We start from the raw sequence: 13,705 nt of genomic DNA on the forward strand, positions 1-13,705 counted from the left end.
CAGAAATGTGCTGCAGACATATTCACAGAGAGCAGTCAGGAGGAGACACCACTGAGCCCTTCACTGAGCTGCTGTTCTGTGATTTTTTTTCCCCTGTCTAGTCAATATATTCACTGTTAAGATGGTTCGATGACCACAGTCCACAGCAGGAGGATTTGCACTCATGATATCTAACAGTAGATAAAAGCTATAAGTGAACACGTGTGATGCAACACTCCATGATGTAAAATATACAGTGCAACACTTTCCTGTGTGATATAATACTGGTCTCAGCAAGGGCAGGTGTTTGCTTATTGTTATGCATATTTTCATTTTGCACATGAGAGGGAAAAGTGGGAAAAACGCAAGATGTAAAGATGTCAGACAGTAATCTTCCCCAAGTTAATACATGAAACAAACCACCACAGCAAACAATACCATCTTTCCATCTTTTTGACTGGCACTCTTTCAAGTACATCTCATGGCTTCTTCTTCTGCTGCTGTTTTTGTATCTAGATGAAAGCTAACAGTGTTGTTGGATGAGTTGTTGAACGTTGGATGTGCTTGGATTAAGATCACTGTGGTTCCTTGGTGATGACCTGTCTATGTGTTCAGTGTAGTATGTACACTTCTCTCGTGCACACAAATTAATCACAACATGGGAACGAATTGTATCTTTAGCACAGACAATTGCATTTCGAAGCCTCGAAGCGGTAAAACGTGTCCTTGATACGTTTGCTTTCTCTCTATGGCCACTGTGGAGTTCCATATTATCCTTTAAACCTGTTTCTTTCATGTTGCATGCGCTGACTGCAGGTAGAACAAGGCTGACAGCAAACAAATGTTGTTTCTTCATGCAGGATAGCAGGAAACCTCCGGTGGAGAGATCATTTTGTGCTGCATTGTATCCTCTGGGTCTCTGCTTTCATTGCTGTCAGTGCATTGAATTCTAGACTTCAAGGTGTTTTCAGCAGGAGGGAAACATCTGGGTGTGTATCTTTCCCTTTCGGAAGATATGACTGCTTTCATGTGAGGTTTTTTTTTTCTTTTTTTTTCTGATGTGGAAAAATAGTTTTAGTAGGAGAGTCACGGGCATGAACAGGAAGGAGGAAAAAGATTCCTCCCTTCTGCCTTCAATCCTGCTGCCATGACAGACAGCTGAACCCATCCACAGCCAGTCAGCTGCAACCAATGTGGAGTCGTCATCAGATTAAACCTGTAAAAGCCACAGTTTGTCCCGAACCATTTCCCCTCTTTGATGACATCTCTATAACCACATTATTTCCCCTTGTGTGATACTCGCTGTCTCACATCTAAAGTGCTGTACTTTCATCGCTCACAGTGTGTGTGTGTGTGTGTGTGTGTGTGTGTGTATGTCTGATTTGGCCACAACAGCAAACTGTGCACTGTTTCACACTTAGGACAGTGTATAACACAAGAAATAAACACAGCTTACTCAAGCATATAAGAGCACTTTTATTTACTAAAGTCCAGCCATGTAGATTTTTTTTTTTTTTTTCGTTTGGTTGTTCTATAATCTTTTTAAATTACAATCAAAGTTCAAGAAAATAATCTGCACACAAAAAGAGGTCAGATTGTCCAAATACAAAGGTGACGGTTTATTATAATAACAATAATAATGATAAAAAAAACAACTTTAACAATATTAAAACATTTTTGCTATGTTTCATCTCTAAAACTAACATAGATCCAAAAGAACAATAAAACATTCAAGAATGAAACAGAAATGACACCAGTATGGATTTATTTGTCAGGTTTTGAATGAGATGGCCTTTTGTACAGACTGTGAAATATGACTCAAGCCTTTATTTCAAAGCTAGCAAGCACTCGGGCACCAAATCTCCCTGCATTGCATCTGGAAACATAATGTCCTAACATCTTGTCTTAACGCCACCCACCTCATATTTCTGGCACCCCCCAACCACCTAGATGGTTGTCTCTCTCCAGCAACAGAGATGTTTTAAGAAACATTTTGGAGGTGGTGATTCACCTGCAGTTCCACTCTAATTTAATAATCAGCTTAGGAGTTTTTAATTTTCTTTTTTCAATATGAAGTCCTTACTATTCATCATGTGACCGTGTTTTGGCTTGAAGTGAGGTTATTTTTGGTGATGTGGGCAACTCTCGTGGCCTTTGATCCTTTAATATCAGAAGTCACGGTCCCAACCGGAGAACTCTTCCTCTGCCTTGGTCTGATCATGAGGGAAACTATCAAAGTTGATGTAGCTGGGGCCCTGAAGGAGGAGAAAATATAAAATATATATAAAATAATAGTTGTGGATACATTTATCCCAGTCATATGCAGTCCCGAAGGCAAGACCTGAAATCCCTCTCACCTCTCACCTTCTTACTTTGTAAGAAGTGATAGTTTCTTTGACATATCTGCTAAAGTTTCAGCAGTTTGGCTCTTAACTTGACATTCAACATTTATTTAAACCACACACACACACACACAGGGCAGATAGAGCACATCAGTTGAGATTTGAACTGTTGAACTGAGTCCAACACACAGTATCATTGTGAAATGTATTTGTTTGATCTATAGGATTCATGCACATGGCCAGTGTGACACTCAGTACAACTATCAGACTAATGTGTTTATGCTTGCCTCACATTTCTTAAAGTGAATGAAACTAAATTTATGGCTCATAAACGTTCAAATGCAGGACTGTGACACCAAAATTGAGCATTTGCATGCTATCTGTGCTCAGGCAACGAAAGCACTTCGGAAAGACAGGCCCAAAATTGAATCCCTAGAATTTATGTGGACACGACTTTTCCATTTGAAAGTCGTGCTGAATGCCATGAAAAGAATAGAAAACTAGTGGCCATGCACATGAATCCTTTAGACTGTCACTGTTTCAGGAACTGCTGCGATGCTGATTTCGAATAAATCTTTTTTAAATCTTTCATTTTGATCGTGGCTAGAAGAAGTAGCTAGAAAGTTTTAAAATGACTCCACCAAATCTTCTCTGGAAGTGTTGTGTTTTTCACATGATAGTAAACAGACTCTGCTCACAGAGTTGGACTTGCCTTGCGTATGAGTCGGACTGTGGGGGCGTCGAGCTGACCCAAACGCAGCTTGTGCCAGTTCATACTGCTGAACCACCTGAAGGGAAAAGGATGAGGGAGATTACAGGTCAAACGTATTGAGAAAGAGAAATAAGTAAAATGATTCATCATGAGTTGAGAAGCTCAGTCAGCAGCAGAGGAACTTAAACTGTCAAACAATAAGATAAGTAGGCCAGCTGGTGAATACTTAATGTGTCTTTTCACCTGAGGGTTTTGTAACATCACACACATTTTACCATTTAGCACTCATTTATGACCGGCTGCAATCATTACCTGTGATTCCTGACATCTTTGATTCCATTCTTGGTGTTTCCTAACCTTTGACCTGGCCGAGGTCTGCCAATAAGAACACACCAAGACATCACTCACACGCTTACGTCCAGTTTGTTTATTTTATGAGATTCCAATTTTCATTTTTCATCTCCCAGTGCATGATTCACGCTGGGATTACATGTATCAAATTCTCAAACCTCTGTGTGATTTTCACATGCATATTACAGTCTGTTTCACCTGCACAGTTTGCTGATAATGGACTTGGCTGCCTCGCTTAAGTAAGGTGGATACTTGAACAGCCCATCCAAAATCTTGGCATAAATCTTCTGAGGCTCCGAACTTGAAAAGGGAGGACTGACAGAAAAAAACAAAGAGTGTAGCTGTTTTAATCTGATCAACTGGTCAGTTAGCTCCTGTTGGGTAACCTGAACCTCTAACTGCACACGTCTGTCATACTTCCTTGCTGCCATCTGCTGGTTAACATTGACTCACTCATCTCACGTCACCATATTTCTGTGACCATCTTTTCCTTATTCACCATTTATGAATATATCAGTTTGTCAGGTATGGACCACACAACACAGCAGAAATGTTTGTATTCGTGTTAGTATTACCTTCCCACCAACAGTTCATAGATCAGGATGCCGAGGGACCAAAAGTCAACTGCAAAGTCGTGTCCCTGGTTCTTGATGATCTCTGGAGCCATGTACTCAGGAGTGCCCACAAATGAGTAGGTTTTCTCACCACGCACCATCTCCTTGGCGAAACCAAAGTCCACCTGCACAGAAAAACACACACACGCACATAGAGGGAGGAATATACAAATCCTACTCATTAACTGAATACCAGCAGCTTGATGCAGCCTGTCTGTCTGTGGAAACAACACACACCTTTGACAAATGTGTTTCCTTAACTTGTGTAGAAATCAGCAGACAGGCACACGTAAGTACTCACCAGTTTGACGTAGCCCTTTATGTCCAGCATCAGGTTCTCTGGCTTCAGGTCTCTGTACATGATGTTCTTCTTGTGGAGGTAGGTGTAGGCCTCCACCACGCAGGCGGTGCAGAAGACAGCGATGGGCTCGTCAAAACGCCCTCTGACAATCACAGACACACAGACAACAGTAAATTAGGTTTTCTGCTCATAAAATCATGACAGATTTTGCAACAATCAGATCTCCCTTTCCTTCATTTTATCAAGTTGGTTTACGCTGTTCACCGTGTGAAGTCCCAGTATTCTGGTTGCACTAAAGAAAAATATCTAAACCAAGCTGATGTTTTCTCACACTTCTTTGAGTTTGGTCCAAATCTCTCCTCCAGCACAGAACTCCATGACCATGTAGATGTATCGTGTGTCTTTAAAAGCAGCATAAAGCCTAAGGGGAGAAAATAAAAAAGCAGGATTAAACTCCAGCTGACACTTCCAAGTTCTCTGTACATTAATCTGTGTTTACATGCTGTCATTAAACGACCGTGTGTCTGTGGCGGCAGACACCTGACGATGAAGTCACTCTGGGTGGATTTCAGGATCTTCTTCTCAAACAGCATGTGCTCCTCCTGTCTCTTGGCCACAATGTGCTTCTTGCTAATTCGCTTCATGGCGTAATATGTTCCATGATTCACTGTGGTCATCTTAGGATGACAAAAAGCAATGATTATCACTAAAATGTAAAATACAAATGTCAGTATTTTTCCCTGAATATGGTTTTAATGTCTATACTGTTCGTCAGGTTGCCTATTGTTGCATATTGCAGGCTAATACTGGTAGTTTGTGCTTGCGTACTGCAACTAACTGCATACACTGACGTGGTTTAAAATTTCTGTTTAGTTAATTTCCTGTTTCATTTTGTTGAATTTCTTCCATTGTGTCTTCTTTAGCTTTTCATTTCCCATCCTTGTTTGTTTTCCCTCCTTTTTGATTGTATGTCCCTCCCCTTATTAGTTTCACCTTTTTCTTGTAAAGGATTATCTTATCTTATCTTATCTTACATTTCAGCCAATTACAAAATAATGAAACACAAAACACAATCACCAGCTCAACGCGACCAAACCCTCCGACTCCCAGTGTGACAGGATCTCCTTGGTAGCGCCCCTCCTGGTAGAACACGGGAACCAGATCCTTAAACCTCAGAGTGGAGCTGGGACTGTCAGAAATAGATGGACAGAGAACTTTTAACTAACGCTACTTCATTTCAAGGAACTCAGTTGCGTGAGTAATATGCTTGTGTCACATCTGCATATGATAAGACTTGCATCCACCACATCTTATCATCTCACGCAGCCACTCACCCCGGCTTTACTGGAGCTTGGGCCTCCTGCAGCACTTTAGAGCTGAAGGGGAAAAAATATTGGGCACACATCACATTATCCTCTCCAAGATGGAGGCAAAGATTCATGGGGATGAAATGAAAAGTGTAATACTCGTACGTACTCGTCAAACAGCTCCAGGTGCTCTATGGGAATTGTCTCTTCAAATACCCTAAAGAAAATGAAGGCACTGTTAGTCAAACTCCAATCAAACAAACACTCTGGAGGAATTCCTTTAAGGATCTTTCTCTCCAGGAATCACAGCTCCCGACTGAACCAGAAAGTCAGCTTTATTAACACTCAAAATATAAAGTCCGACTCACTCCTTGTCGATGGAGAAGCAGGTAACAGGGCCGTCAGCAGTGCAGGTGGCAGTTCTCAAGACTTCCCTGCGAGAGCAAAACATGTTGCACATTTTAACCCAGGAAAACTGTATGTCATTACAGGACGTACACATTTGTCAACACCTCAGTGAGGAAAATACAGTTTTAACGGAGAACAAGTTGCATTAGATTTGTGTGCTTTGTTTGGCTGCTGCAGGACTGTCATTATCTCAGTGAGTGAAAAATATCTATGACAATGGCATTTGTTTTGTTCATGTACAGGCTTTTAAAGCACAGTAATATATGTGAAGAGTAACTATTTTCAAAGATATGAGGAAGTGATGCATGTGAATTCAGTATTCACTGTGCTCTGCACGTGAAGAGGCATTTGATTTTTAAAAAAAAGCCAATATCACCCTCACATAAACACACTAATATGTGCATTAAGCTACAATTGTTTAGGTCTACACACTGTGTTCCAGGTTTTGTTGCAGCAATACTGACATCCTCTACAAGTTTGCTATAAAAGACAGTTAAACATTTGCAAAATGTGTGGAATTTTCTTGTCCAAATTGGCTGATTTGCATATCAGCAGCACTGAGGACTGTACTGTACTGTACTGTATGTGAAGAGTAACTATTTTCAATGAGGAAGTGATGCATGTGAATTCAGTATTCACTGTGCTCTGCATGTGAATAGGCATTTGATTTAAAAAAAAAAAAAGCCAATATCACCCTCACATAAACACACTAATATGTGCATTAAGCTACAGTTGTTTAGGTCTACACACTGTGTTCCAGGTTTTGTTGCAGCAATACTGACATCCACTACAAGTTTGCTATAAAAGACAGTTAAACATTTGCAAAATGTGTGGAATTTTCTTGTCCAAATTGGCTGATTTGCATATCAGCAGCACTGAGGACTGTACTTAAGAGTAAATGACTGTTCACATTTAGGAGATAAGGCAGGTTCTGCAGCCCTAATGTCAAAGATGGCAGGAGGCAAGAGAGGTGCACACAGCAGTGGATGTTGCACAAGACTCTACAAATGCCCTCAGGCCATATGTTGTGTTGCTATGGTTACCGTATGAGGGCCTGTTCCCCGAAATGCTCCCCTTTTCCCATCCTACGAATCTGCTTCTGATGCCCATTCACATTCTTAGTCACCAGGACCTGAGCGGGAAACACATACAAGAGGGAGGAAGACAAAATAAAAATATATGTATCTATAACTATATATATAAATACACAGTATGACACCATATTACCTCTCCTTTGAGGATGATGTAGAACGCGTTTGCTTCTGTTCCTTCTCGAACAATAACATCTTTGTCTTGGTATTTCACCTGAAAGAAAGACAAAAATACATTTGTGATTAGAAATATTACACCAGGTGTTCCAGGACACTAACATTTTAAAATATTTTCAGTCAAATGTAGATGTTTTAAACTCTCAAACACATAGCAGGAGATTTTTTTCTTGTCTAGTACTGGTATTTGGGTCACAAGACTTGGTTCCAGTTATCTGTCATCGTTAGCCTAATCAGACATCATCATGGCCGGTAGGTGGTAATTATATATGAATTGCTTTAAATAAAACAACAATTTAAATTCATGAAACCAGTTATGACTTTTGTCTTGTTTTGATGTTATTCAGAAACTTTTGAAATGTATATATTCCCAATGTAAGAGTTACATTGCCAGATTTGATAGAAATGATAAATCAGTGTTAAAAAATTGACAGTATGTTGATGTATCTCTTCTCTTCAGCAAATGAAAAATTAAAATGTTTACCCTTTTCACTCTGTTTATACCTTAACAGGGCAGCACATCCTTTGAGATTATGGATGTAAAATATATGAAAACATATGTATGCAAATGTTTTGCAAATGAGATATGAGAGATGAGATCCTCTCCTGTCTGTTTCCTGGTTAAAATTAGTTTTAATAGCTCATAAAAACTGGATTTCTGCTGTGTTTTCACATGTCAACAGATACGTTTAACAAATTTCAAAACAGGACATCTACAGTAAGTACGCACCTCCTCCATTGAGTCAATGATTTTGGACAACTGGACATCATTCAGGTCCTTGAGAGTACGTGAACTGTGACAGCATTAAAAAACAAAAACATGTCGGCATTGTAAGAAATCGTTAGGCCAAGAGTGACATAAGAGAAAACCCCTGAGAGCAAGTCTGCAGACTCTTTAAACCCACGTCTTCAGGAAGCCCATGAGCTGCTCCCGTTTCTTCTTGGACTTGTTGGTTATGATCGTCCTGTAGGTCTGTCGCTCCATGCACCACAGATGCACTGTTGTCTTTGCTGCAACATAAGTGAAAGAAAAGTTAAGACTGAAGGGGCTGAATAGCTTTACTGTCATTACAGAGAAGTACATCGAGCCCTTATATATACTAAATTTGAGGAAAACACAGTTTACACAGTTGATAATCACACTCTGGGGTACCTGAACTACTACCTGAGCCCTTCAGGGCCCTAAAGAAATTTGTTTTTGGGGCCTTTATGTTTTCCATTAAAAGATTAGAGAACATAATAGTCTTTTTTGATATTTTTGGAATCAGTTGAAACTCTTGTACTCTTGAATCTACTTGTTGTAGCTGACTATTAGCTTAATGTTTTTATTAATTAGATACTTTATTTTGGTCTGTTTAGACTCCAGTGTTAAGCCACTCAGTCAACTTTCATCGTGAATGGTGCCTGTCAGTTAATAGACTCATTTGCATTGTTGAGGTCATTATTGCAGTGTGTGCAATGCCGTGTTTTGATCAGACACGGGTGGGTGGGTGTTGCCTGGAAAGCTACTGTTACATGAACTTGAATATATAAATAAAACTACACACAGTCGCTGTATTTTTGTTGCTGCTAGGATGGATTTTGACAAAGGCAGTTTACACCTACAGGATAAATTTAAACAATCTCATTATTGTATGTGCACATGCTTCCAGTAGTCATCATTACAGGGGCTGACCTCTAACTGTTGCTGTCCGTTTGCAGTTGTACAGAATGGCCAACTCCCCAAACACATCACCGGTGGTTAGCGTGCGGAGGTCCCGGCCTGCCTGGGTGACGAGGAGCTCTCCAACTAAAAGGTGGAAGGAAAAGAAAGTTGCTTATATATCCACACACACACACACACGCACACGCACACACTCAGGGATGTCCCCACCTGCTACTATGTACATGCTGTCTCCTTCACAGCCCTCTTTAATGACATCTTCTCCCGGTTTGAAGTCAGATCCCACTAAGAGATCCACCATCATGGCTATTTGCTCATCATCGAGGCGGCTCAGGAAGTCATTCTTCTGGATGGCTTTGACGATCAGATTTGTCTCACTGGTGATGGGAGGTGAAAGAAGTCAAGTTGATCTAAGGTCACTGAAATCTTGGACAGCTCCCACGCAAACTCAGTACACATTATTCAGTGCGGAAGGGCCAAGGTCGGATTAGCCAAAATGACAAAGAAAAAACCCTGTGCAGTCCTTCTTAAATGAGAGATTCTCTCATCAGCAGTACCGATTACCAACCTGACAGTTTTCTTGACCCTGGTACGTGTAATCTCCAGGGTCTCAGGGATTGGTTCGGGGGCAATGACAGCTGCACGGCTCTTTCTGACCTCTGGTTCAACCTCATTACTGCTCTGGGAGGGAAAGTCTGGAACAGACAAACACAGGAGCATAAATGGAGGGCTAAATACTGTAAATGGCTGCCAACTTTCATCTGAATGTTGAATCAAAGGTCAACTCCTTCGTGTGTGTGTGTGTGTGTGTGTGTGTGTGTGTGTGTGTGTGAGCCCCTGCCCCTGGTGCCCATGATGAACTCTTACGCAGATCGTGATATTGACTCTGCAGATCCTGCAAAAGCTTTTCTTTCTCCTGCAGTCGTTGTTCTGTGAGGATAAAAGCAGAAAAAACATTTTTAATGAGCAAATATCATGAGAAACTTGCTGCCATAGTGCACAGTTCATGTTCTCCCTCCATGACACACATGGTAGAAAAATATTATATTATATTATATGACTTGTATAGCCAATCCAGTATTGGATTATTGAGGCTGAGGCTGATATTGACATTTCAAATCCCTACAGTTGAAAAACAAAAGTGTAAGTGCTGGACAAACTAAAGGCACTCTTTCTAAATTACACACATTTGTTTATTTACAGGCAGCAATGTATTGTTGTTATTCAGCCAATATACAGTGATACAAGCTAATGTCCCTTGATTTGTTTGAATTTTTTTTTTTTTTTACATTTTGCATTAATGTAACAGACTTTCTTTGTTATTGTCATTAAAATGCATTTTTTTCATTTGGTGATATGCTACTGTTGTAATCCCACAAAAATGTGCATTGAAGAGTAACAGTACCAGGTCTAACTGTTCACACAGAATGCAATGTTAATCTTGTTGTCAGGGCACTGGCACACAACAGGCAGCATGACCTGGCACAAAGACCTGCCTGTTTGAGTTCAAAATGTTTCCACCTGAGTGAAAAATCTCTGATTTGTCCTGGGGCTTCATGCATCTGCTTCACAAACATACAGAGACTAAAAACAAGAGAGACTGTGGGCCCTGCAAAATGGTGACTTTGTGCTTGGCTCACTGTGCAACACTGCTGGATGTGGTCACAAAGCAGCTGCAGACCACACTTAGCTGTGATGCTGAATGTGGTCTAATGTGATCTCTTAAATACGATATGCGGTCACGCTCACCCAGGTCTTCGTTTTGCCTCTGTAGCTCCTGGTTGATCAGCAATTGCTTTTCTAGCTGCTGTTTAAGCTCCTCAATTTGCTTCTCCATGACTACATAGGAAAAAAGACAGTAAAACAAAGATATATGAGGGGGAGTCGGGCATCATAAACCAGTGCACAGTCGGTGGTAGGAAGGTAGGAATAAGTTTAAATGATGCATTTGAGCACATATTGACATGTGTGGAGCCTACATACAAAAATCCCATCATATCATATTCCAGTGCTATGCAACAATGCTGATGCCTTTTTCGCGAGGCTCTGAACTCTGCTTCACTGCCTGCACACAGCAAGAGCCCAGCTGAATAATGCACACTAATGATGGACAGTCAACAGGGTGCTTTTTGAATGCTGTCACACCCTGTCAGCTTTTGCTAAAGATCTAATACTGCACCTTTGACTGATGCCAAAAAAAAAAAAAAATAGGGCAAAAATTCTCAGTCTTAGCCCCATTTTTGCAGGCTGTATGCTTCCTGTATGCAAATTTGTTTGATCTCTCTGTGCTAATTTATGACAATAACAACATCCACTGCATAACTTAGTATTTAAGATGTTGAGCAGCAGTAGCCTAACAGCAACACCATGAGCAACACATGCTAACAAGTTTTTGACACCGATTCAATAGATCTACACATTAGAACCAATATCTTTTTAGATCTATTTGAGATCTATTTGCAAAAGCCCCATTAACAAGGCTTCTACACTCATAAAGATATGTTTATGTCTCTATTGACAGGCCAAACATTACAAGGCCTTTGTTACCTGACCGACATCCTAAACACACACACACATTCACTCCAGTGAAGCCTGAGCAGGACAAACTGTCATCACGTGACCCCATTCGCCGCTGCCTCACCCTGAACATTGGACAGCTCTGAGATTAGACGCGATGTTAAAGCCAATCATAAAGTCTCTGAGCAACAGGCCAACAAACTGTGAGAGGAGGAATATAAAATGGCACCAGTCACTATCAGTCAAAGAGAGCTGTTTCTTTAGACACTTAGAAAAGTCACCTAAAATAATAAAAAGCGATAATTTGGTCCAGCACTGAACACAATGCAGCAGCAGTGCCAGGAGTTAACAGGCCTCCACTGCACGAAAAACAAAGCTTCACGGTCATTAAAATTTCAAAGGGATCATAAAAGCAGCAAAAAATATGTCACTACATGTTGCACCAAACTTGGATGTTTAAATTTGCCTCTGGTTTTTTATTAACCCTTTGCCCGTGAGCACACACATGCACACACACACACACACACGCACACACACGCACAGAGAGAGCGAGAGAGCTGTGCACAAACACAGCTTGTAAGCTTTCTAGGAACTTGGAGCTATGAAGAAGGAGAAGTGGGGCAGATTGGGATGATAACCTTTAGGTCAACATTTAATGAAGGAAAGAAAAAAAACAAAACAAAAAACACCGTTATTTTAACCCTGTGCTCTCAGCCCAGGGCAACTGGAGTTTTGACTGTGACTTGGGACTGTGATCCCATTACTGACTTTGGTTTCACTTGTTTATTAAAGACTGAGATATTTCAGGTGTATTTTCAGCTCTATTAGATAAACAGTAAAAATAAAAAAAAATCATAAAGACTGTAAAATATACATTTCTAGAAATAATCAGTGATCTCTGAGCTGTGATTCTTCCGGTAAAACGATTCAGGGAGAAAACGGGAAATTGGAAAAGACAGCTAAAAAAAGGGGGTGGGGGTGGGGGTGTGCCTTTCTGTCTGCTTTTCAGCTACACAGCAGGAACATGATGACCAAACTGGTTCCCATTATACAGGCAGCATACTGTACACCCCATATGGCCTCATTACTAATTCATAGCCAAGTGTAACTTCAGCTGAATTCTCATAAGAACCTCTGCAATAGAGACCTGGAGAGAACATGTGTCTTGTCCAGTGGTGTGTTTAAGATGCACTCTTTCACTGGAGAGTAGAGTTTCATGGCAAATCATCATCTTTTTTTCTTAATATATAATAATATATAAGAACTACAGTTAAATAGTAACTGCAACAAGGAGGGAAATCGCGAAAAAGGTGTATTATGCTGTTTATGAGCCTGTAAAGCGAGGAATCTGTACTTTAAGCACATTGAGCCACATGATGAAATGCAGAGCACAGACTTAACAACACAGCTGTCCAAATGTCATAAAGATCCTCTCTTAGACACAATGACATGTAATACGCAAACAGATTAAACCAGAGTCGCACTCACCTGCAGGCTGTGTGTGGATCAGGAGAGAAGATGAAGATGTGTCCAGCCTATGAAGGCCGCAGGGATCATAGGAGCCAAATAATCACCCTGAACCGCTCACAAGATCCACTCTAAGTTGTACAGAGGTATTCGCTGTGTGTTCAGTTTCTGCTTGACCCCCAGATTGTCTACAGACTGGACACACCTGAGCAGATACAAAACATGCAGCCTGCAGCCTCTCTGGCATTACTTCTTCTTTCACCGCTGCACACTTTCTCAGCTTACATTGCCAGGACCGCTCGACAGCTTTTACTATTTTTACTTCTCTCACTCTCAGTCCTTCCTCCTCTTTCTCTGTCTGTCAATCTCAGCAGCTCTGGTGTTGAATCATTAACGATAACCTGAGGCTCCTCCCATCACACCAGGTAGAGGAATACAGGCAGGAGGAAGAGGAGGAGGATGGACTGGAGAGAAAGCTTAAGTTAGGGTGTAAAAATCTTGCTCAGGTTTTTTTTTTTTATTATTGTTTTTTAACTATACTCTCTAAAAATAAACCAGTGCATAAGGTTTTATCACTTTGAAAAATAACTTTAAAACACTGACGTGCAATTTTCATAAGATTTAGCAGTGATTTATTATTGAAGGCTTAAATAAACAGTGTGAAAGTCGCTGTAAAAGATGACAGAAAGGGGAAGTGATACAAAGACAATATGAGAGGCACACAAGCAGCAAAGAAGAACTTGAGCTATTTTTCTCAAATGCTTTCTTCCACCTTA

General features: G+C 40.6%; 1 protein-coding gene across 1 annotated transcript; it reads right to left on the reverse strand.

Annotated features, from left to right (window-relative positions):
• Positions 1-1,442: 1,442 nt before the first annotated feature.
• prkg3 (protein kinase cGMP-dependent 3) lies at positions 1,443-13,277 on the reverse strand. Its single transcript, XM_046374061.1, has 22 exons — positions 12,951-13,277; positions 10,695-10,784; positions 9,813-9,875; positions 9,514-9,640; positions 9,156-9,322; positions 8,958-9,071; positions 8,188-8,293; positions 8,013-8,076; positions 7,242-7,319; positions 7,058-7,146; positions 5,975-6,040; positions 5,776-5,823; positions 5,634-5,675; positions 5,377-5,488; positions 4,840-4,976; positions 4,631-4,720; positions 4,300-4,441; positions 3,960-4,123; positions 3,583-3,699; positions 3,346-3,408; positions 3,034-3,109; positions 1,443-2,234 (listed from the first exon to the last, which is right to left on the reverse strand). The coding sequence occupies exons 2-22, from the start codon at positions 10,780-10,782 to the stop codon at positions 2,148-2,150; spliced, it is 2,040 nt and encodes a 679-aa protein (XP_046230017.1). The 5' UTR covers positions 10,783-10,784; positions 12,951-13,277; the 3' UTR covers positions 1,443-2,147.
• Positions 13,278-13,705: the final 428 nt, after the last annotated feature.

Source organism: Scatophagus argus, chromosome 19, assembly GCF_020382885.2.
Source record: "Scatophagus argus isolate fScaArg1 chromosome 19, fScaArg1.pri, whole genome shotgun sequence".
Lineage (NCBI taxonomy): Eukaryota > Metazoa > Chordata > Actinopteri > Scatophagidae > Scatophagus > Scatophagus argus.